General features: G+C 42.4%; 1 protein-coding gene across 5 annotated transcripts in view; it reads left to right on the forward strand.

Moving 5' to 3' along the window:
• The window catches only part of SHISA9 (shisa family member 9), a 308,193-nt gene that overhangs the window by 264,288 nt on the left and 17,828 nt on the right, over positions 1-26,077 (forward strand). For 3 of the 5 annotated variants that reach the window (XM_042438395.1, XM_042438394.1, XM_042438397.1), the window contains exons 3-4: positions 18,126-18,281; positions 23,875-23,952. In XM_042438395.1, the coding sequence (XP_042294329.1) occupies positions 18,126-18,281; positions 23,875-23,952 (234 nt within the window). The remainder of the gene's footprint in view (positions 1-18,125; positions 18,282-23,874; positions 23,953-26,077) is intronic. The other 2 variants (XM_042438398.1, XM_042438396.1) reach the window with 1 other exon arrangement.

Raw genomic sequence — 26,077 nt, forward strand, 5'->3', positions numbered from 1 at the left:
CTGGAACCCTCTAAGGCCTGCTGTGACCTGTTTAACGACTTTTTCGTGGATAAAACTTCTCGTATAAGCGAAGGTCTGAACGCCGACGTTATGGCAGAACCTAGGGTAGAAGCGTCCAGAGCCTCCGTGGACTATGTTATACTGGATCAGTTTGAGTTGGTGAGTACCGAGGATGTGGACAAGATCCTCGGAAGTGTTCGGAAGACGACCTGCTCTCTTGATCCCTGTCCCTCATGGTTAGCAGCCCAGGGGGGACCGGCGGTGACACTTTTGTTACGCCGGATAATTAATACATCTTTCAGGGATGGGCGATTTCCATCGGATCTTAAATTGGCCATAGTAAGACCGATCCTAAAAAAGCCCTCCCTTGACCCCCTGGTTCATAATAATTATCGGCCTGTGTCGCTGTTACCATTTTTGGGAAAGGTGATCGAGAGGGCGGTTGCGATCCAGCTTCAGGCGGTCTTGGATGAAACGGATTATCTGGACCCATTTCAAACTGGCTTCCGGGCGGGGCACGGGGTTGAGACGGCCATGGTCGCCTTGGTCGATGATCTCCGTCTGAGCATCGACAGGGGAAGCGTGTCCCTGTTGGTGCTCTTGGACATCTCAGCGGCTTTCGATACCATAGACCATGGTATCCTTCTGGGGCGCCTGGCTGAGGTGGGAATCGGGGGCACTGCGCTCCAGTGGTTCCGTTCCTACCTCTCTGGGAGGTCCCAGATGGTGCAGCTGGGGGACGTGTGCTCCAGTGAGCGGGCCCTTAAAACCGGGGTCCCTCAAGGAGCCATTCTGTCCCCCATGCTATTTAACATTTACATGAAACCGCTGGGAGAGATCATCCGGAGACATGGGGCGCGGGGTTATCAGTACGCTGATGACACCCAAATTATTTTCTCTATGTCTCCGACTGATGCAGTGACTGGGGATGGCGTCTCTCCTCTCGTGACCTGTCTGGAGTCAGTAATGGGCTGGATGAGGGAAAACCGACTCAAACTTAATCCAGAGAAAACGGAGGTACTAGTGATAGGTCCCCCTGGTCCAGGAATGGCGGTGGTTCCACCTGTCCTGAATGGGGTCACGCTCCCCGTGAAGGACTCCGTGCGTAGTCTGGGGGTGCTTCTTGACTCGTCCCTTCGCCTGACTGCTCAGGTGAATGCGACGGTCAAGAGTACCTGTTATCAGCTTCGGCTGATTCGCCAGCTGCGCCCATACCTGGCCCAGAGGGACCTTGAGACTGTTGTACACGCTCTGGTAACTTCGAGATTGGATTTCTGCAATGTACTCTACATGGGGCAACCCTTATACCAAACTCGGAAGCTGCAAATGGTGCAGAACATGGCAGCGCGGCTGGTCACTGGTGCTCCCAGGACCAGCCATATAACACCTGTGCTTAAAGATCTCCATTGGCTGCCCATCCGCTTCCGAGCCCAATATAAGGTGTTGGTTATTACCTATAAAGCCCTAAATGGCTTGGGCCCAGGATTCCTGAAGGACCGCCTCTCCCCATACATTCCGCCTCGCACCCTCAGAACATCTGGGCAGCAACTCCTGAAGGTGCCTGGGGCTAGGTTGGCTGTTACTGCCAGAAGATCCTTTTCCACAGCTGCCCCAGCCCTTTGGAATACGCTGCCCATGGAGCTCCGCTCATCTACCACCCTGGCCCAATTTAGGAAGGGTCTCAAAACCTTCCTATTTAATCAGGCATTCCCCGACTAAATATCCTGTGGGCCTCCCTCCTCTCTCGTGGCCGTGAGGTTGGGCTAAGGGGTTTTTTTATTGTTTTTAAGGATTGTTGTTTATATGTGTTTTTAATCTGTATGCTGTTTGCACTTCGGTGCATTTTGTAAGCCGCCCTGATCGTTTGGAAGGGCGGGGTATAAATAAAAAATTTATTTATTTATTTATTAGATTTCGCCCCTGTCTTCTCCCACTTTTGAGTTAATGAAGTGCAAAGTGCTTTTGCATTTTGAGCTCAGTTTGTGGCAACTAAAGTAGGCTGAAGGCAAAGGAAAAAGTGGGAGGAAGAGAGAGAAAATGAGAACACAAACAGACAGGCCAAAATAATGCTGCTTTGGGTCACTTTGGAAGTGTGCTGTTTAAATGATGCATGCATCCTAAGAGGCTGGAAGCTGCACCAAAGCCACGCTCCAGTCATTAGGAATGCCTAGAAGGGTGCTTGTATACCCGAACTGATCTTTGCGTTGAAGGAAGACTGGTCCATCTCCCTCCCTGACTCCTTTATATAAACAATGTTTAGAAAACTAGAATAGTGCATATAATGAACCCAAAACAGGTGCTGCATTAAAGAGTAAAGGCTGGTACAGTCAAATGGCTGATGTTATCTGATGAAAGGTAGCCAAGAACTAAGGGTATCCAGTATTGTGGACCTCTTGGGAAAGTATTGTTTACATAAACATAATATAGTGAATGCATTTTATCTTGTTGGATAAGATATGCCAGCTGATAGGCTAGGAAAGACATAAAAGAGGCTGAGAGGAGACAGACAGTAGGCAACCTAATGTCCGTCTCCACCATACAAAGAGAGCTGCTGGGTAAACAAATGAATTGATAACTGCCCATATCATGCTGATAAAGACAGAGCATACTAGTAAGAGACAATCTCTGCCTTCAAATAGGCTGGAATAGATATATGCTCTATCTGAATAAATATATTGCAAACAATGGATGCCCTTTATGGATGAGCCATGGTATAGTAGTTTGAGCTGGACTGTAGCTCTGTAGACCAGGGACTTTATCGGACACATTTTTTCCCCGTTATAGGCTCAGGAATGGGACACTTGGAGCTGTGTGAGTCCGAAAAACCCCCACGTTTTACCATACCCCAAAGTGTCCTCAAAATGGCCCTATTCCATCGCCTGACACCAAGCCATTCCCATTCAGTGCTACGGCGCATACTTTGCCTTGGCACTGAATGGCCTCTTCCGACCAAGGCAAAGGATGCACCCCAGCAATGAATGGGAACGGCTTAGCAATGGGTGACAGAATGGGGCCATTTTGGGTTGCGGTAAAATGTGTTTTTTCTCAGATTCGCACAGCCCCGAGAGTCCCCTTCCCATGCCTATAACTGGGGGAAATGTGTCTGATAAGGTCCTAGGGTTTGAATCCCAGCATGGTCATGTAAACTCACTGTGTGACCTGGGCACATCACACACTTTCAGGCTCAGAGGATGGCAATGGCAAATCCTCTCTGAAGAGCCTTGCCAGGAAAACCATATGATGGGTTCACATCACCTTAGGGTCACCAAAAGACAGAAATTACTTGAAGACACAAAACAACAAACAACAAGAGGATGAGGATACATAATGGATGTGTGCAGAAAGCTCTGTGTATTCCTTCCACAGATGCTTGTTCAGAGAGGTATAATTCCTCAATATTCTTTATTAGATTAGGTAGCCTTTAGTAGATAGGTGGCTAAGTTATATTGTTTAAGCTGACCGTGGCGGGTTACAGACCACCGCTTTGCAGCGGTCTGCCGCCGCCGCCGCTTGCTCCGCAAGGGAGCCATAGCAGCCACACCGCGCGGCTCCTGCGCGGAGCAAAAAAGGAGCTCCAAAATGGAGCTCCTTCTTGCGGCGCCTCTATGACAACCACCTATCTGCAAATACTCAACTAGTAATGTTTTCAGGTTGCCTGCAAAGGGAAATGTGTTTGGCTTGATCTGGAAGGGGACCCGTGTTTGGTTCATGTCACTAGCCATCCAGTTTTGTTTTGGGTTTTTTTGTCTCAATTTTTTCTTTTCCTTTGGAACTGCTCATATAGTAATAAATCCTGTTTGTTGCTTATTTCTCTGCCATAGCAGTTTTCCTTGCTCCTTCTCCATCTCATATGCAGCATGTCTCCTGCCAAGGAGAGCCAAACTCTTTCCCTCATTTGAGAGCTTTAGAAGCCCCCAATCAGGGACGTAGCTAGGATTTTAGGAAGGGGGGGGTCCAGACTAAGTGCCACCATTATAATGGGGCTTGAGTGCGGCGGCACAGCAGCACACACCATTCATTTTTCTAATGGAAGGGGGGGGGTCCGGACCCCCAGATCCCCCCCCTGGCTACGTCCCTGCCCCAATGAGACTGAGAGGAACAGCAACGAGAAACAGTTAAACTCATTTAGCAGTAGTTAATGAATCTGTCCAGATATTAGCATCTTCAGGAGAGGCCTTTTAGAGCATTAATGCCCATGATGAGATGTGGTAACTTATTTTTTATTGCGCATTTCTATGTATGAAATTGCAATGGTCTATAGCCTCTGGAGGACTGTGGGTCAGGGATGTGGGGAAAGAATTTCTCTTGTGTTGCCTCCGGATTGTCATCAAGAGGTAACCTGAGTTTCCACTGTCTCATTCAGGAAGAACATGAAAACAGCCTTGAAAATAGCTATTATAACTCTTTTGCTGTTTTGCTCACTCTTGTCTTTATTTTTGTGCTTATTTATTCGTTTTATGTGCTAACTTATTGCATCCACCTTTAAATAACTTTACTAATTATAGCCTGTTGTTGTTGTTGTTGTTGTTGTTGTTGTTGTTGTGTGCCTTCAAGTTGTTTTCAATCTATGGCGAACCTAAGGTGAGCCTATCATGGGGTTTTCTTGGCAAAATTTGTTCAGAAGGAGTTTGCCTTTGCCTTCTTCTGAGACTGAGAAAGTGTAGAATCATAGAATCATAGAGTTGGAAGAGACCCCAAGGGCCATCCAGTCCAACACCCTGCCATGCAGGAACTCTCAATGAAAGCATCCCATTTACAGATGACCATCCAGCTTCAGTGTGACTTGCCTAAAGTTACACAGTGGGTTTCCCTGGCCAAGCGGGGATTCAAGAGATACTCACTAAGCCGCACCTTTTCACATACACACACACACCCCATGCGCATGTTCTATTGATAACACAAAGAATATGGGTGAGAATAGTCAGTTTTGCCATGTTCCTCTAAGCAACAGAAAAAAATTGGGAGTATTTTCCATTTAGATTTACCAAGACTATTGAATTTTCATATAGTCTGTTTATGGTTTAGATAAATTGGTCTCCTGTATTCATTTTTACTTTTATTTTTTGAGAAGAGCAGTGAGGTAGGTGTGCTCCAGATGGTCAAATGCTTTTAAAATATCTAATGATATTATTGCAGCTGAATTATTCTACAGTTTGCTGACATGTAATGTTTTAAAAACCTCTTCTTATTACATCTTATTATGTAGTCTACCTGGCACAAATCCAGTCTGACCAGGCTGAATATATATGATGTTATACATTTATTTAGGCTATCCATGATGACTGCAGTGAATATTTTCATATCCTGATCAAGTAATGTTATTGGCTTTTATGATGCTACAAATTGAGGGCCTCCCCTGGGTTTTGGTACGGTTATTATCTAGATCTTTTCCATACATCTGGTATTTCCCCAACTAAAAATATTTCACTGCATTCTCATGTTTCAGACATTTAATAACATCTAAAATTTTGTCCGGTGTTTTCAGGGCATTTAAATTTTCTTTGCATGATTAATTGCACAATTGCACAATTAACCCAAAAATGTGCCATACTTCAGGGGTAATTCAGAGAGAAGGGGATTTAAAATGGCTTCACTGCACCTTCTCCCCTCCCCAATTCCTAATGAAAGCAAGGCTTTTTATTGCCAAGGAGGTGATCATTTCATCTGGGGCAGGAGAAAGGCGATTTAAAGGCATTTCACTGCATACTTACCCTGTTCCCAATGAAGACACTACTACTTTACTTACTTAATCTCAGCTGGAGAGAAAACAGAATGGCAGTGCAATAACAAGATGCATTGGCAACCTGTTATCAATTCACAATTACATGGTCATGTGAAAAGAACTCTTGCTGTTGCAACAGCATCACAAAGGGAAACTTTGTTCGATAATCTCCATCAACAAATTGGAGTAAATTCAGAGCAAAGCGACAAGGATGATAAGAGGCATATATGAGAAGAAGTTGAATGAGAAGACTAAAGGGTGACATGACCACACTCTTTAAATATCTCAGGGGCTATCACAGAGAAGAGAGTGAGGGCTCATTCCCTGCTGCCCCAGAGACCAGTTTAAATGGTTTAAGTTACCGGAGGATAGATTTAGATTCAATATTTGACAGTGAGTTCTTGGCAGCAAGAGCAGTTCAGCAATTGAACCTATTGCCTAGAAAAGTGGTGAGGTCTCCTTCTCTAGATATCTTTCAAAGGACTTTATCACACCCATTTTTTTCACCGTTAAGGGTATGGGAAGAGGACGCTCTTGTGCACGCGCAACTGGCCAAAAACATATTTTACCGCACGTCAAAGCGTCCCCCAAAAGGCCCCGTTCCGTTCCATTGCACCAAGTGCTGAGACACGTGAAATGTTCTGGCCGGAAGTCTTCCGACCGAGCAAAATGGTGCCCGTCAGTACTGAAGGAGGATGGCTTGGCGCAACGGAACGGAATGGGGCCTTTTGGGGAACACTTTGACGTGCGGTAAAATCCATTTTTTGCAGGTCACGCGTGCACGAGCATCCTCTTCCCGTACCCTTAACATTGAAAAAAACGGGTGTGATAAAGTTCAAAAACAGGCAGGACAGTTACCTGCTATCAGTTACTTGCTGGGGAAGCTCTAGTTGGAAATCTTGCACTAAGCAAAGGGTTGGACCTGATGGCCCATAGGGCCCCTTCCAAGTCTTAGATCATGAATCCATGATCTAAGGAGACATCTTTCAAGTCCATTCTGTGGATTACTGCATTACTTTAGTTGTGGATTTCTGCATGACAGGAGGTTTGACTAGATGGCCTTTGCAGCACTGTACTTTCCAACTCTATGATTCTGGATGGTCTAAGTCAGTGATGTCCAAACTCTAGCCCTCCAGGTGTTTTGGACTTCAGTTCCCAGAATCCCAGACTATTGGCCAAGGTGGCTGGGGCTTCTGGGAGATGAAGTCCAAAACACCTGGAGGGCCAGAATTTGGACACCACTGGTCTGTGTAGTCAGTCTGGATTGAGCGGGTTGATAATAAACTCACAATGAACTCTGAGCCGTTCCTAGACCCCACAATGATGTTACTGTTGTTTTCTTGCTCCTTAATTTTTACCAAATGCTCTTAAGCTTTTTTCCATGCTTGAAGCCAGGGATTTCTTCACAAGAGTGCGTGTGTGTGTGTATATATATGGGTTGTTATTGTTGTTGTTAACTGCCACCAACTTGATTTTAACCTATACTGCTCCTAGAAATGAGAGACCTCCAAGTCACCCAAGTCACTCAATAGCCCTCCTTAAGTCTTGTAGACTTAAGGTCATGGCTTTCTTAATTTGGAATGCAGTATTCCTCTTTTCCTAATGCTTTCTACCTTGCCAAGTATTTTTGTATTTTCAAGTGACTCATATCTTCTTATGATTTGTCTAAAGTACAACAGTGTCAGTTTAGTCATCTTGACTTCTAAGGAGAGTTCAGGCTTGATTTGCTCTGGATCCATTTGTCTTTTTAGCAGTCTGTGGAATCGGTAGAATTCTTCTCCAGGAGCATATTTCAAATGAGTTTATTTTCTTCTTGTTGTTGTGTGCCTTCAAGTTTTTTCCAACATATGGTGACTCTAAAGCGAACCTTTCACATGGCTTTCTGGGCCTGAAAGTTTGTGACTCGCCCAAGGTTCCTGAAGTGGGGGATTCAACCTTGATCTCCAAAGTCATAGTCAAACTGCTCAAACCACTACATCATTCTGGATTTCATTAGTAAGGATAGTTCAGATCCATTTAATGCAGTGGAAAAATCCCATCTGAACAAATCTTGCCAAGAAAACCTCAGAAAACCTTAGGGTCACTGTCGGTCAGACACAACAATAACTCCTTATTCATAAATCCAGATGATCATCAAAAAGGCAGGTTGCCATTCAGCCTATGGCCTAGGTCAAGTGTCAGCAAAGTATGGACTTCATATGGCCCCTATGGCAATCTTTGTGGCCCCAGCACCTCATAAAGTCAAAAATAGCCATAAAATGTCCCCAAACACTTTTTCCAAAACACGAAGTGGCTTCCAGATTATTCAACACAATAAATTTCTATAAGTTTACCATAATGGACATAATCCAGGTTGAATATATTTACTACAACCATACCCATGTGCATGCAGTAGTCACCTTTACGGATCACAATCCCCTAAACCCTTACGGTTGCCCACCACCATTGTAGGTACTTAGCCAACGTAGTTAGGAAAAGATTCTGATTTAGTAAAGATTTGCATGAGTAGTCTCATGCAGCAATTGTGAAATATTGACAAAAAAAGTTCCCGTCATTTTTACTATCTTGTTCCATCAATTGGTTGACTCATTTGGTAGATCAAATCAATGTAATGGCTGGCAAAAAAAAGAGAGTACCAATTAAAGTTGGAAATAATTGAGAGAAAATTAGAGGTATTCAGTGTGTCTCTTCCAGTAGGAGAATTTGAGGGGAAAGTAATTGAATTTTTATCTAAAATGTTGAGTCAGAAGGCCAATGGCTCTGTATTGCCTGTTTACTGTTCTCAATACATAGAGGAGACAATGAGATTCTTTCCGGTAAAGACAATGTGAGACTTGCGTACTCTAACCAAACAACGACAACAACTACTGTAAAACAAAAATTTATTGTGGAGAAAGTAGAAGTATGTTTTTGCTGAATCTGAAGAACTCCTAAGAGAAACCGCACTTTAAAAAACCCTGACCCCCACCCTTTTTTCCTGTTCAGCCCAAATAGTTACTCCCAGTCCCCCTCCTTCACCGCAGAGGAGGGAATTCTACATCAAAGCTGTCCTAGCGAAAGCGCCATTTGGTTCCTAGTCTCTTCTGCCTTGAGAGATCTATAGAGGGTATCTGTTAAACATCACTCCGTCATAAAACTTCCTGACTGGTGCAAATTGCTTGCTGCTCTCAGCTGACAGTTCCGGATACGTGATCATCCTGAACATAGCCCATGGTGGCAGCAACTCTTTCCCAGAATGCCTTTCCCTGAGAGATTTAGATACAGGTGTTGTTGACCTAAGATCCATCATGCCAGGGACGTAGCCAGGATTTTGGGAAGGGGGGGGGGTCAAGACTTAAGTGCCCAACCCATTTTGAGAGGCTAAGAGCCACCCCCCCAAGACACAAAAAGAGGGTCGAGCGTTTACCCTCGACACCTCGATGGCACCACTTTAACTTCCATTCTGGCTTTGTGCTATGGAATATTGGGATTTGTAGTTTTGAGGACCTGTTGAGTCATCTGTCAGGTGCCACAACAAACTACAAATCCCAGCATTTCACAACATAGAGCCAAGGGCAGTTAAAGTGGCATCAAATTGGATTATTTTTTCAGTGCAGATGCAAACTGAGTCCTTCCTCTGAAGGTGTTTACATCAGATAAATTCAGCTCGATAAAGCAAAGTGCAGCTGCTCGAGCAATGAGCGGCAGCCACTCTGTTCATGCTCAGAGACACTCTGCTTTGAGACACTGTATTTCAACTTCTGAGCTGAGCTAAGAACCCAGGCTGCATCCACACAACATTTCATTCCCACTTCCAAGAGGGATTTTTAATTTTGAGACACACACACACACACACACACACACACACACACACCTTTTAATTCCAAGACCTACCTACCTACCTACCTACCTATCTATCTATCTATCATAATTTTTAATTCCAAGCCATTATACGTTCCTTTCTTTTTATATTAAACAAACCCCTTTAAGAGAATCCTATTTTGGGAGAAAGGCAGAGTATAAAATCAATCAATAAAAAATTATAGTGCAATAGTCCATCAGTGCATGGCTTGCATTATAAGACTTTATACCTTTATACATTTAAAAACTATTAAAATCACAGTAGGCTCAGAGTGCTACAGAATCATGGAATCATAGAGTTGGAAGAGACCCCTAGAAGGGCCCTGATCCAGTCCAACCCCATTCTGCCATGCAGGAACTCCCAGTCAAAGCATCCTCAACAAATTATGTAATGGAGGTGTCCATCTACATTGTAGAAAGATATACTATAGATTAATGCTATGGAAAATCACCATCTTGAGTCCGTATATTGGGAGAAAGGCGGGATATAAGAAAATAACAACAACAACAACAACAATATCTGGGTATTGTAGTTTGGTGAGACATTTAGCATTCTTTGTCAGAGAGCTCTGGTGGCACAACATACTACAAATCCCAGGATTTTCCATAGCATTAAAGTAGGGTTGAACTGGATTATTTCTGCAGTGTGCAGCCTTATTAGACTGCAGTTCCCAGCAGTCTGTGGTGCTGCTGGATGATGGGGCCTGCAGTCTAGCATTGCCTGGAGCAGGGCCATAGGACTCCACAGCCCCGATGTGAGACTCTGGAAATACTCTGGCCAAAGATCCACAACAAACTTCAGATGCAACAGAAAATTTATTGATAGAACTGGAACAAAGTATTCTTGCCACGTCTTTGCCAAAACTGAAGACCCAGAATGGAATCAGAACCTTAAGATTCCCTCCAGCCCCTCCCAATGAGTTGGTTCCCAGCACCTTTCCCTTTGATGTAAAACCCCTTTCTTTGATCTGTAAAAGTAAGGAGGGAGGTTTTGACCATTTGGTTCCTGGCTTTCCTATGGCGCCGAGATCTAAGGCTGTATACCGGCTTGGCCTCAGATTCCCAATAGCCCCTCATAAATACCTGCTGCCATGCCCTACGTGACCATCCGACTCGTTCCCCATGGAACCCTTTCCCCCTCGTTCCAAGGTTGCTGCCTGTTTGGTGATGTATCTATCTATCTATCTATTCATCTGTCTATTCTTCTATCCATTTATCTGTCTGCTTGTCTGACTGTCTGTCGGTTAATCTATCCATCTACCTATCTATCTATCTATCTATCTATCTATCTATCTATCTATCTATCTACCCCGCTATCTATCCATTTATCTATCCCTCTCTTTAACCATCTATCTATCCATCTATTTACCCATCTATCTACCCATCTATCTATCTGGCAGAAGACACCCGAACACCCAACTGAAGGTGGATTCTGACACCCGATTCATCATCTTAGATTGATTCCATACATTAATTAATTAATCATAAAATCATAGAGTTAGAAGAGACCCCACGAAGGGCCATCCAGTCCAACCCCATTCTGCCATGCAGGAACTCTCCATCAAAGCACCCCCAATGACATGCTAAAAAGGGGCCAGCTAACTGTATTTTATTCTATTTGTCTTTTAAAAAAGAGAACAAACAAGGCTGGAAGGAAGCCTCTTGCTTTTTGCATCACAGACCCTCCTCTTTTTTGTTGTTGCAAAAATCCTGAAATGACTGTTTTTGAAAACCTGAGTTCATTATCAGGAGAAATGTCCAGAGTAGAGTCTGAGTCTCCTTTCTCTGGACTTCCAAAACCCCAAACTGACCCTGAGAGCATCTGGTCTGACCCCCAACTCAAGGAAACTTGGAAATCCTGAAGGTTTAGATCAATGACTGAATTATTGAATTATACAAGGCATAGTGGTCTCAGGGTTTTGCTGAAGCTCAGTATGCAGAAGCACAACATTATTTTAAAAATATTGTGCATTAAATTACCTTCAGTCTATGTCTATGAGATGCATATGAGACATACATGGATCCCATCTCCCAGTATAATATCCCATTAGACATAATACTGTATATAAATATACCAAAATCTGAAAAACTCCAAAATCCAAAATACATCTAGTCTTCAGCATTTTGGGTAAGGGATATTATTATTATTATTATTTTACTATATTGTATATGGATATAACTGCTGAAAGGAAAGTTAGAAGTCACCTTTTTTTTCTTTTATATTTCCTTTTAGAAGCTTCCTTCCTTCCTATTTCTTTCTTTCTTTCTTCCTTTCTCCCCTTCCTCTTCCTCCCTTTCTTTTCCTTCTTTTCTTCAGTTCTCCCTCCCTCCCTCCCTCCCTATCATTCTTCCTTCCTTTTTCCCCTTCCTTCCCTTCTTCTTCCTAGCCAGTGTTCCCAAGAAGCCTTGAAGATAATTCCCCAAATGTTTGGCCAAAACTCACCAAATCCTCCCCCCCCCCATATCTCACCAAATACTTATTTCAACTCTCAAAATTACCATTAAAACCAATCACCAAAATCACACCAAAGGCTCTGAAAAGTACCCATTTTGGTGTGAAAGTCACCAGATTGGCAACACCAGGAAGAGACTTTTATTCTGGCAAAAGCACAAGGGAAGAGGAGGAGGAGTGGAAGCCGGACTCCGATGGAAACGAAAGGGAAAGAAATCACAGGGACCCACTCCCTCCCCCTCCTCTCTCTCTCTCTCTCTCTCTCTCTCTGAACTTGCAACTTTTGTTTTGTCTTTCCCCTTTTCCCTCTCCGAGTTCTCCATGGTTTTGATGGAGGGGAGGAGGGGGGAGGAAGGAGCTTGAACGCCCCCAGGGCCTGAAGGGGGGGTCTGGACCACCAACCCCCCCCCCCTTGGCTACGTCCTTGATCATGCCTATCTATCTATCTATCTATCTATCTATCTATCTATCTATCTATGTGTGAGAGCTTGCCCACTGGTCTTCCCTTCTGCAACCTCCCTCGTGTCTAGGAATTATCCCTAATTATCTCACTAACTTATACAATCCCCATGGCAGAATACACCCTGAATCACTGCATGACTGTGGATTCTGACAGACAATATATCTCAATTCTTTCATCTGCAAGTTTAGACATTACTAGGAAAGAGGAATCAGCAAGTAATTTGTTTTTTATACTGTGTTGCTAGAGAGACTGTGATGTCAATTATGTACTTCTACAAACAATGACGAAGAAGACAATTTTGTCTCAAGTAGAGATTGCTTTATTTATGTCCTCCAGTGGACTATACAAAGTATGTTTGATAAATTTCCTCATTTCAACCTGAATGATAAAGTACAGTCGGCCCTTCTTATACATGGATTTTTATACAAGCATCCGTGGTTTGAAAATGTTCAAAAAAGCATAAATTTCCAATATTAACCCTTGATTTTCCATTTTTATAAGGGACACCATTTTGTTATGTCATTATATTTAATGGGACTTGAGCATCCAATGATTTTGTTATCCACTGGGATCTTGGAACCAAACCCCAGCGTATAACAAGGGTCCACTGTAATGCTATTATTAGAACTACTTTCCCCCATATATTGTAAAAGCATATTTCATTTATTTTCCCAATGTGTTCTTACAATGCATTTATGAACTGCAGGTAGTAGACAGCCTTTTTTAATCTGCATGTTAGTAATAGTACAGTGGTACCCCGGGATACGAATTGATCGCGTTACGAAATTTCCGGGATACGAAAAAGTTCCATTGGAAAAAAACTGTTCCGGGATACGAAGGTTTTTTCGGGTTACGAATTTTTTTTTCGGCGCGAAATTCAAACGCGCGGCTTGCCAGCGCTAACGGAAAGCCCTTTTCGGCTTGCGAAATGCATCGGGTTACGAACGGCGCGGCGGAACGAATTAATTTCGTAACCCGAGGGAGCACTGTACATAATTGAGGGGGGAATCTGGTTAACAGATTATTGAAGTGAATGTCCTGCCCTGAATCCTACTTTCTGGAAACGCGCTTTTGGGAAGTTGTGCTTCCAATTTCTATTTATAGATTTTTGTTGTCGTTGTTGCAATGCATTGACTCTGTGATACTGGGGAGGTAATAAATACTGATTGGTTCTATGATAATGGACAGGTCACCTGGTCACTCAGATTGTATAGTGAAATTAAATTCTGGTTGGTCAGTTCTGGTGATTTAGTAAGGGATCAGACATAACTGGGAACAAATTGACAAGGGCTTTTGAGAATGGACCCATTGGGTGTACAAGATTGCTTAACTTCTGTGGTTCATTATTTAATAATCATAGCAGCACAGAATAATTGGTAATGAATTTGCAAACAACATTCTGTGACTTCAGAATATCAAATCATAGCAAGGTAGAGAATGGAGTCATGTAAAGCTCTTACACATTTACATTTTGAACAAATGGGTGGAATGATGAAATGGGGACACTTTTATAGTATCCCAGTTCAAAATTTTATGATATCCCTGTGTATCTGTGGAGACCCAGATTTAGAGGACATTACATACCTGAGTGCCACATATATGCTGACATTAGAGAAAGATATTTAGAGCCTTTCCAAAAGAAAATGAAATACTGGGCTGTGAAAGACAAACTTAGGGGCAAAACAAACCAGTTTTAAGCACCAGTTTTAACTCCGGAGGGATGCCTCAGCAGCCAAACCATGCGGTGTCCCTCCGGAGTAAAAAGAACCTGTGAAAAGCAGGTTCTTTTTGTGGCACTTGGCTGACATCACGAGTGCGTCATTGGCGCACCAAGGACATAAGCGACACGCAGCACATCCCTTGCATCATCATGGCAGTGCCTGTGTGGACGGGATGCTGCCATGATACCACCAAACAGACTAGGGTTCCGGAGCGTCGGGTTGCTGCCTTCTGTGTCAGAGAGGTCTGGTGGCACAACAAACTACAATTTCCAGGATTCTACTGTATTGAGCCATGGTAATTAAGGTCATGCCACACTGGACAATTTATGCAATGTGGATGCAGCCTTAGGGCCTTTACAGACCTGCCTGAAAGGCTGGCCTAGGGGCAGAATTGGGGCGCAGCGTCCTGATGGCACATGCCCGACTCTGTCCCCCCCCCAGGTGCCCTGATGCCGTGCGCCACTCCAGATGGTGCATGGCATCATGGTGTACCTCCGGCACTTTGTCCAGGTGACGCGGCACCGAAGGAACACCATATAGCCATGCTGCCGCAGCTATGACACCTTCAAAAGGCCGTGTTGGAGCCGTGGCGTGAGGTTGTTCCAGCCCTGACCCGGCACGGAAAGGGGCGGCCTGTAGAGCCCCTTAGTCTCCCAAGACTTTCACGTTAAAGAATGGTGACTTTATTTAACTCTTTCCTCTTACTAGTGCTGTGTGTGAGGTGGTCTTAGACTGTATTCTTTTAACTTTTGCTTTGATAGGTTTTTTTAAATGTGACTTCATATTTCAATTTTATTTCACTTTTTTAAAAGGAACTGCAAACTGGCAATGGACAATTTTCGTGGAAAACCATGATAGATATATTTGAAAAGTAAATCATTGTTGTGGGGAAAGTAAATCCACATCTTGTACTAGAAGATGTATGTATGAAAGAGAAACAGAGTTTTCCCATTAAACTTGCTATCGTGTTGGGTTGTTTCAGAGAAGCCAGACCAATGTGCCTCCAATGAAAACAGATTTATTTATCTAAGGAACAATGCAGAAGAATACTGCTTCAGGCTGGACAACTGCTTTAAGCTAGACATAAAACCAATTAAAAGTTACTAGTAATGCTGCAATCAACATCACATCTTCCCTTCCTAGCCACTTTTAAACTTTTCACAATAGATGTGAAGAGTTCTTCAAAATGAGCAGCCTTTAAACAGGGATGTAGCCGGGGGGGGGGGGGTTCTTGGGGTCCGGCCCCCCCCCCTCCCTTAGAAAAATGAATGGTGTGTGCTGCTACGCCGCCGCACCCAAGTCCCATTATAATGGTGGCACTTAGTCTGGACACACACACCCTTCCTAAAATCCTAGCTACGTTCCTGCTTTAAAATGAACTGTTTTTTTTTAAAACATCCAGACATCCAAGTGAAAATCCAGGGGTTAGGCTATTTTGATTCCTCTCATTGGATAGACTGGCGAATAAATCTGGATGGTCAAATTTTCTTCTAGAGGTTATTACGTCTTTGGAGTTAATTTTAGATGTCTGCAACTTCAGGAGGTTTGCCCTTGTTTAGTCTCTGCAACTTAGGTGCTAGGTGACAGTTTCTAATTTACCGTAGCTGGAGCCATTTTAAGTGTGGAAGAATAGCAACAATTACACAGGATTTGAGTCTATGGCCTTCTGAAATTCTGTAATTTTTCTCAGATCAGGCTATTTTGGAGCAATAGAGAGCACACAATGCTGCTGTTGAAACAGCAACACTGGCTGCCAATCTGTTTCCGGGCACAATTTAAAGTGCTGGTAATAATGATAATGATAATGATAATGATTGATTTATAGCCTGCCAATCACATAGAATCAGGGTGGATTACAGCAGTAAAAAATGCATCAATGATCTGTAAAGCCCTATATGGCTCAGGTCCAGGCTATTTGGCAGACCATATTTCCATGTATGAGCCATTTTGTTGGTTTTGTTTTGTTTTGTTTTGTTGCAGTTATGACACTGGGAACCTATGGCTGGACAACTTAGCACTGTGGCTTCTCCTACATTTTGTGCAAATACACCTTGGATAGTCATAATTTGTCTAGAACTTACTCCAAGCTGATTTGTGTGTTTCCTAATAGTGCCTTTTGTAGATAGGATTTTTTTCCCTGTTAACATTCCATTTACTGGAGAGTGTTTTGTTGTAGTTTCCGCTTTGTATTCTAATTTTTAACACCTTCAGAATGCCTTGTCATTTCTAACGTAGTGTGAAGAGTGTGATCTTTATGTGCAGTTTTGCTGATGGACCTTTCTCCAGACTTTCAATTGCTCTCTCCCCTCCTTACATTCCTTCTTCCCCCCCCCCAAAAAAAATCACAGTTTTCTGCCATTCCATGAAGGATTCCAGTGACTCCATAGATCTCTGACATTTTGGTTGAAAACAGACCCATCCAAATACAGTCAGCCCTTCGTATGCATGGAATACATGGATTCAAGCATCCACGGTTTGAAAATGTTAAAAAAAAAAGTATAAAAAGTATATCAAACCTTGATTTTCCATTTTTTATAAGGGACACCATTTTGCTCTGTCATTATATTTAATGGGACTTGAGCATCCTCAGATTTTGTTATCCACAGAGGATCTTGAAACCAAATCCCAGCGTATAAACAAGGGCCCACTATACATTCCATTTGGATAAATTACTCATCAAAGCCTGCCAAATTCTTATAATTCCCCTCAGTAATAGTAAAGGTTTTGGAAATATGGCCAGCTTCTTTCTCCATGGGACTGGCAAGAGTAGTAACCTCAACTTCTCTAGGTTTCTTGTGGATTTTTGTAGCTTTGCAGAAATAACCCAGTCTTTCCTTACAGTCAGTCCTTACAGTTCTGAGATGAGATTTTTATTTTTTGGAGTTGAAGCTTTCTTGGGCTGCAAAATGGTGACAAGCATTTCTTTGAAGGTGTGAGGTTAGACCTCTGACATCATGTCACCTTATTTTAGAGACAAGCCATGTCAGTGTGTCTCTGCTGAAGTGCAGCTTTATTTATCTAAGGGGAATGAGACAGTGAAAGTGTTATCTAAGAGCCTGATCACACATGCAAGTAAAGCGTAATTACAGTTGGAGGGTACCGCACAACGTCGCACTGTTCTTCTCCCCTTTTCTCTATTTTAAAATGACCTTTTTAATATCGCAAACTTCTGTTAATGACCCCCTGTCCTGCCTCTGTTGTGCTATGTGAAAGTTCAATAGAGCTTGTCATAGAATCGTAGAATCATAGATTTGGAAGAGACCCAAAGGACCATCTAGTCCAATCCTTTGCCATGCAGGAACTCTCAGTCAAAGCATCCCTGACAGATGCCCATCCAACCACTGTTTAAAGACCTTCAAAGAAGGAGGCTCCACCACTCTTCGAGGGAGTGTGTTCCACTGTCGAACAGCTCTTACTGTCAAGAAGTCCCTCCTAATGTTGAGATGGAATCTCTTTTCTTGTAGCTTGCATCCTTGTTCCGTGTTCTTGTAAGGTGCTGGATGGCTCCAGCTACAAGGAGGAAAGGTGAAGAAAAAGATAAGGAAAAAAGGAAGAGAAAGAGCACAGGTGTGGAGAACAAATACGTTTCTAGTGTCCAAACGTAGATGTATCTAATAACTGCAAAATAAAAGCATCTGATAGATTTGCATGCTTGTTGTAAACAATATGAAAAAGCAAACTTTGAGATCATTATCAAAGGCTCCAATAGCCTATATATATTTACAAGAAGGTTTGTACAAGATCAAGGAGGTAGAAAGAGGCACTTGCTCTCTCCAGACTTGTATCCACTGTCCACAAGTGTCTGAGGAAAGGAGGAACATGCACAGAAATCTACCCACATCCTGAAGCGACCTAATTCCAGTTTTGAAGGCAGACTTTCATTTGTTTTCAATGAGATGATTTTTCTCTCCTATTTCTTTCCCACAGATGCAACACAGATGAATAATGTGATGCCAATATCACCCCTTCTCCCTCAGTTGACACATCCGCACTCATATCCAAATATGGGACAGATTACAAATCCATATGAACAGCAGCCACCAGGAAAGGAACTCAACAAGTACGCATCTCTGAAAGCAGTAGGTAAGCAAAGTTCATCCTCATCTGTGAATTAATAGGACAATGCTTGTTTCATAGTCTGTATATCAATAGTAAGCTCGTATGCTGGGTACTGGGCTAGAAAGACATTCAGAATCCAAGGAATTACCAGGATACCAGTTAATTAATCGGTTAATTCATTATAATGCTAAAAGGACCTCATTCAGCTCACAGGGGGAAGCTAGTTGTCATGTCAAAAAGGTCATTATTATACACACACACACACACAATCAGAGTTTACATTTTTTTAAAAAAATACCCTGCATCATATTCAGGATAGAAAGAATTGGAAATATACTGTATAGGAGAACTCATCTCACCTATCAAACCCAGAGTGCTTTGTTTTCAATATCTTCCATTTGTATTCCTGTGTGTTCAACCGTGTTTGTGGCACAGTTGACAATCTTCCAAATTGGCTCCCCATGTTTAATCATTAAATGGACTGCAAATATGATATTTGCTAATAATAGATGAATCTATTCAATTTGGCCGGTGATGGTTGGTGAGTTCATTTTCATGCAGAAGCAAACTGGAAAATATATTCAAGTGAAAAGGAATATGAGAGTCTTTAAAAAGCTGGATGTGAAAGAAAGCAAAATTGCCAGATTCTTCTGTTCCTATTTTCACTGTCCCAAGCAGGATAAAAGGGCAATAGGGAATGTCTATCATGCCAGCAGCAGGGAAGAGGCAACATGATATACAGTCCAACCTCTGGATAAGTTCCCAGACTTACTGCAGATAGCAAGAACTGCAAATAATGATGATCACTATATTTCTACTGGAAGTTGCCCATGGAGAACATCCAGATGTCTAGAGAGACCATTTTTCAAACCCAGATAAGTGATCCCATGGATATGGGGGCTGGACTATACTAAGAAACATGTGCCTTAGAAGCTATTAGAGGCTGCCTTATAATTTGTATACCATTTATAATATTGATCAGCCCGACTCAATACAGATAAAACTGGCGGCACCTCTCTCTACATTTTCAAATAGAGACCTCTCCTAGCCCTTCCTGGAAATGGAGATGTAACTTTGGGTCTTAAAGTACATGCTTTTTCACTTTTCACTTTACTGAGCCAAAAGGGGGAACAAATTGTCAGACGAATAAAAAATAATAATAAAGTTGAAAAAGTTAGGATATTCTTTGGAGAATGCCACTCTTCTAGATCCCCAGTGCATATGAGAAGTACTGATGCATAGTTATTCATCCATGCACTTGAGAGTACTCTTTAGCTCCAATGAGTCTTCTTGATGGAGCTAAATTTCAGTGCGTACCAAAGTTTGGCTTGTGCATGGAAAATTCCTAAATGCCTTGAATGAACTTTTACCGGGTTTAATTTTCTCTCTCATCTCAAAAATTGTATGCATGTTTAATGGGAAAGTACTATTCAGTGGCAAGTTCTATGTATATACTCACAACATTAATTCTGGCATACCTGAAGAGAAACAGCAAGATAATAATTAATACTTTTTTAACTGATACAAAGTGCATGTGGGTAGTATTAAATCTACAGTCACATGTGCAGTCACATCACTATGCTTTATCACTGCCCTGGGGCCTTCAAATACTTTGAGTGTAAGCCACTTTTGCTGATGTTGCGTCTTGCATTTTCCTTGGCTTAAAACGACAACATATCTCAGACTGGACCTGTTAGACCATTTGAAGTCCACTTTGCAAGCACTCTTTTTCCTGGGATACTTTTTTGTCTTCCATGTTCATTAAAGGACTAGCAACAACAAGAGGTGGACCAGGAACCATGGCAAAAATCAAAGGGAATGATTGAATCTGTCAATTTCTTTGAATGGTTTGAAATCTAAATTCTTTCCATCCATTTATGGTGTTTTAAAAAATAGCTAAAACTCTCAAGGGAGCATCTATTCACCATCAACCAGCCAAAGATGAAACATATTTCAAGTATAAGGAAACAACAGGAACCTTTTCATTACTAAATTTATTAAGAATGTATTTGTTTTGCTATGAAGAGGGCATACTAAGATTTCCACCACCATCATCCAGATAATCATAGGGCACTATGACCAGAGATGGGATATAGTAAAATGCCCTGGGTCAGCTTGGCATAAGAAATCAGTTTTGGCCATAGGAATGGCATGTGTACAAGATATACATCCAATTCCATTACATTACTCCTAGGAGGGCATTTCAGCCAGTGCTGTTAAGGGAAATCCCAAATGCACATGATTCAAGACTGCTTTCTTTTCTTATTACTGAGATGGCTGTGAGAATTTAAACTTTACAGTTCATGTAGAAAAGCGCTGAAAGTGGTTTTTCTGCATAAATTATTCTCTTTTTTCCGATTCATCAAGCTTGTTTTTCACTCCCATGCTTAAATGGTCACTGCTCAGTCATGCGCTGGTTGCATGCACAGAGAGGTTATGTACCTGGGACATGTTCATCACTGCTGGCTAGAGAGCAGACTATCTGAGGGACTCTGCACATTATTTTGACATTTTGATTGCATAAGCATGTTAACTCTGATTTATTCTTGGCCATTAGAATTAATGCTGCATCAAAATTCAGGGCCAGGTGTTTGCTTTTATAAAAATATTCACCTCCAGAAAAAAAATGTTTCTTAATTTGAGGAGCTGTAACATGGCATGAAAATGTTTTCCCTTTACCTTTTCCCTAATACTGAACAACTCACATTTTACAAAAGTGATATGAATTGTTGAGTTTTCTAAAAGTCTTCATCCATATAAAAATTAAGAAAGGAGAAGGAAACAAAACGTCCAAAAATCTGGAGAGGGATACTTAGGTTTTCGGTTGGTGCGAGATGGAACATGGGCTGAAGAAAAATTGAGTGTTGGACATATTGACCTGGCATGCTGAAAGTTAAAACCCCAAGCAATAGGTATTGTCTCCTCCCTCAATGGCCTCATTCCCATGTACAAAAATTCGACAGCAGAGCATGGTTCCCACTACATTTGTCTCAATCGCACTTTTTCCCTGTAAAATAACCCACTTGTGGTTCACATTCACAAATGAATCGGTTCAAAATGGGCCCGCTCCCACCAGCCAAAGGGCAAATTTAAGTCGATTCAGATCCGCATCTGGTTCACACTTGCGCAGAATTGATTTATCCAAAAAGACGTGGAAAACATCAGCTTGAAAAAGATGCGGGTTAAATGGGTCTTACACATGTGACTCCTCTCTGAATTACTTCAGCAAATCGATTTTGCTGTGGGAACAAGGGTCATTTGAACCAGTTCAAAACCAATTTGCAATCCAGTTTAAAAAGTAGTGGGAATCAGGCCTAGATTGGGATTCTAATTTAGCTAAATCGAGTATCTTCAAATCCAACAAAAATGTAGAGCCATGCAACAAAACACAATTTATATATATGTGTGTGTGTGTGTGTGTGTGTGTGTGTATGCATATATGTATGTATGTATGTATGTACGTATGTATACAGTCAGCTTTCCAATCCACAGATTGCTTATCCACAGATTCAAGCATCCATTGTTTGAAAATATTTTTAAAATATATAAATTCCAAAAGGCAAACCTTGATTTTTGCATTTTAAGAAAAGGGAACAATATTACCATGAGTATCCATGGATTTTGGTATTCACGGAGGGTCCTGGAACCAAACCCCAGCAGATACCAAGGGCCCACTGTATATATACCCATTGTGTCCTTTAGTTAGTTTATTAATGCTTAGACCAACAGATCCCCAAACTGTGCACCTTGGTAAACCAGGGTGTCCCACTAAGCCCATAGGGCACCATCAAGCTATTTTAAGTTTTCCCTTCCTGGTTTAGTTTTAACATGAGTTAGGTTTAATGGTAACATACAGTATGTAGAGAGATCTTGTAGCACCTTTGAGACTAACAGAAATAAAGAAGTTGGCGGCATGAGCTTGCATAGACTTCAGTCTACTTCCTCAGATGCATATAGTGGAGTGGAAACCAGCAACAGACATATATATGCCATTGGTATGTGGGAATGTCAATTCAAATTAAAAACCCTTTTGTATGGAAATGAAGAAGCAAGTCCAGTTTCAACAATGGTTTTTAGTGAACGAAGACATTGTGAACTGGCCAATGTGTATGAAAATGAAGAGGCAAGACCAGTTTGGAAACAGAAACTATCCTGTAGGTGACGAGAGGATGGTTCAGATAGTGTTGAAATGTGTGTAGTGAGTCAGGAAGCCATTAACTCCATTGCTGCAGTTTATGGATGAACTCCAATTCTGCTGTTTCCAATCTACCTTTGTAGTTCTTTTGTTCAAGGACTGCTGTTCTGAGGTCTGAGATGGAATGCCCAGGAAGACTGAAATGTTTTGCCACTGTTGTTTGTGCATTCCAATTCCTAATGTCTGATTTATGTCCATTTATGCCAACATCTTTATTTCAGTTAGTCTCAAAGGTGCTAAAAGATCTCTCTACATACTGATTCTACAGACTAACACGGCTTTATCTTTGAATTCTAGTAACAGACTGTGTTAGGATTCTCACTGCACTGGTCTTGGAGGCCTCTGTATGGTGTGAACTGGTGAGAGGAAGGACAGGAGTTAATACAGTTTAAAGTTATTCTGGAGTTAATGTGGGTTGGGTTTAACATCCAGGTACGTACTAGGGTTTTCAGTGCACTATGCGCTGATCTTTCTACACAGATGCACTTGTGTGGAGGAGGAGGAATGATATTGGCTTGATTCTTAGCATTCTAACTTTGCAAATCCCACTGACTTCAGTATATCCCAAAGATCTCTGTATCACTCCTGTTCTCCTTCTCCTCCTCCCCAATTCTACTTCTTGTACTTGTTCCAGGGAAAACATCTGTATACTGTAAGAGAGGGCAGGAGTAGCACAGAGATCTGGAGGGTTTATTGAGGTTAATGGGATTTTCAAAAGTGTCCCAGATCAGTGTAGTGAAAAACTTAATATCTGAATGTTTACTCCAATATATGTAAATCCTAATATCTTTAGAATATACCGTATATACTCGACTATAAGTCGACCTCATGTATAAGTCAAGGGCAGGTTTTTGGGGTCAAAATTATGGATTTTGATATGACCCATGGATAAGTCGAAGGTAAAACTTAGGACCATCTAACAAAGAATCTAAAGGATGGAGCAAAGGAAAACAATGCCAAAGAACTTACAAAATTCCAGAAGGCATAACTGTTTGTACTCATCCTAAAAGTTGGAAGGATGAGAGGACAGAGGAGGGTCAGTGCTTCCAAGACAGATTATACTTTGCCTTTCACCAGTGCATGGTTCCTTTTTTAAAATAAGAGTTAAAGAACAGTACTAACACTGACCCATGGATAAGTCGACTCCTGTGTTTGGGGTCAGTTTTTTGACTAAAAGTTCTAGACTTATACATGAGTATATACAATAATCTCTCCCCATTTTCTTCTCTATTTCTCCTCCTCCGCCACATGACCAATTTTGCAATTTAATATGTTGAAAAGTCTTAGTCTAGCAGTTTGTTTTTGTTTTTTTTTACTTTGTGCAGTTTTCTATAAGTATGTACACATAATGAAAAAGACATTGAGTGTTGTTTTTCTGGAAAGCTGCACACTTTGCCCTTCACTTGTCCAATTCCTGTGCAGTTCCAAAGTCCCATCTCTACTTGGGAGCCACCAACAGACCATCCAGTGGAGGGGATGTTGCAGCAAATCCTACAATAGGTGGGTGGTATGTTTATCTTTATGTCTGTGTGACCAAGGGTGGGGTTTGTACCTCATTCCCAAGACATGGGACAGGGCTGGACTATTTGTTCTGGTTTTCCAACTATATATATTTTCTTGAAGTACTTTGGAGCCCACCCTGATATGGGCTCTCTCTCTCACCTGTGTGGATTTTCCCTTTCCCTGTCTCCTGGGTCGGAGAAGAGGGGGGAAAGGCTCCTGAATTTTGTGGGCTGGAAAGTCCACAAGAGTTGGCTCATTATTTGCCCAGTGTTGTGCTTTTGGAGATGTTTGCTGTTAGAAGAGGAAGGGGGGCAGGTCTTTGCCCACAGAACCCCTTTCTACCTAACAGCTGGGTTGGCTGCTTTTACAAGGGGGGTTTCTTTTGGGCTGAGAACCAACAAGAGCAGGTGGAGGAGCAAACTTTACCAGAGCCAGTGGGCTGGGAAGCTGTGATTTGGAAGTTTATCGCACGGGCCATGAAACGGGCCCATTGTGTTCCAAAACGGGGGTGTGCACGGAACAGGATGGGGCTAGGAATGCATCTTACTGCACAAGGGAACACATCCACTCCAGAGGGCGCGATTTCTGACAACTGTTTGGAACGCAACGGGGCCCATTTCAGGGCCTGTGCGATAAACTTCTTCGTCAAGAGTGGCCACATTCCTCCAGAAAGGTGTTTTTTCTTTTCGGTAGCTGGGACAAAGAATTTGGGAAGTCACTAGTGACAGGTTTTTTTCCCCAGAGACTTGGAAGGAGGAACCAAAAGGGCATGCCAAGGGCAACAAATAGGTGCCTTTGATCTTCTTGCCTGGCTGGCAAGGGGCAACCAAAAGAGGCATTTCCTGCTTGGCATTGTGTTTCCTCTTTTTCCCTGGCATCCTAATTTCAGGACCAAAAGAGGCTATTTCCTTTCCTTGCTGGGAGAAGGGGGCTCAGTGGGTTGTTTTATAAGGGAGAGAGGCTTTTTCCCCTCCTCTGCAGCCACACTGAGGACTAGTGACTACCATCTGGTGTGGAAATAGAGCACCTACACAAAGGAAAGTTAGCTCTTCTGCCCTTTTATCATCATTTCTGTTCACTTCAAGCAAGCCAGTGTGTTTGTTTGTATTTTATTTTTCATTAGTTCTTTTGCATGTCTCCAACAGTGTTGCCAATTTTGGGATTTTTTCCCCCTGGAAACTGGGATTTTAAAAGTTTTTCTGTGTCATTTTCGGGATTACTAAAATTTTCAAAAATATTCTGGGAAATTCAACCTTCCCACCCCAAAAATCTAACCCAAAATACCTTCCTGCCCCCAAAAAACCTCCGACATACCTCCCATCCTGGAAGTTCCCCCCCCCCCTTAGCCTTTCCATAGCCTTGCATGCCCCCAAGTCCGCTGACCCAGAAGTCCCACCACTGACCTGGAAGTCCCGGCTCCACTCCAGGAAATTTGGGGGCATTCCGGGAACCAGGGAATTTCCTTCGAGGGTGATTGGCAACACTGGTCTCCAATACAGTAGCCAATAGTTTATGCTTCTGCGATCTGGAACAGTCACTACCATGAACTCACAACTGACCACGTCCAACCCCCTTCTGAGCCAAGTTGGAAAGGCAAAATTCCAGTCTCTCTTAGAATCATAGAATCATAGAGTTGGAAGAGACCAGAAAGGCCATCCAGTCCAACTCCATTCTGCCATGCAGGAAATCACAATCAAAGCAACCTCAACAAATGGCCATCCAGCCTCTGTTTAAAGACCTCCAGGGAAGGAGACTCCATCGAGTTCCACTGTCAAGCAGTCCTTACTGTCAGAAAGTTCCTCCTAATCTTGAGGTGGAATCTCTTTTCCTGGAGCTTGCATCCATTGTTCTGGGTCCTGTTCTCTGGAGCAGCAGAAAACAAGCTTGCTCCCTCCTCAGTATGACATTCCTTCAGATATTTAAACAAGGCTATCATATCACCTCTTAACCTTTTCTCCAGGCTAAACTGTCAGAGTTAGCACTCAGAATTCCAGACAATCAACCAGTCAGCTTGATTGATAGAATCAACAGCACTTTATTGATAGATCCAGAATCAGACATGTGCCTCACTCAGCTTCTTAGCTGAGACTGACCACACCCTCCCAAAGACAAAGTAACAGAA

The sequence above is a fragment of the Sceloporus undulatus genome, chromosome 8 (assembly GCF_019175285.1).
Source record: "Sceloporus undulatus isolate JIND9_A2432 ecotype Alabama chromosome 8, SceUnd_v1.1, whole genome shotgun sequence".
NCBI classification, from domain to species: domain Eukaryota; kingdom Metazoa; phylum Chordata; class Lepidosauria; order Squamata; family Phrynosomatidae; genus Sceloporus; species Sceloporus undulatus.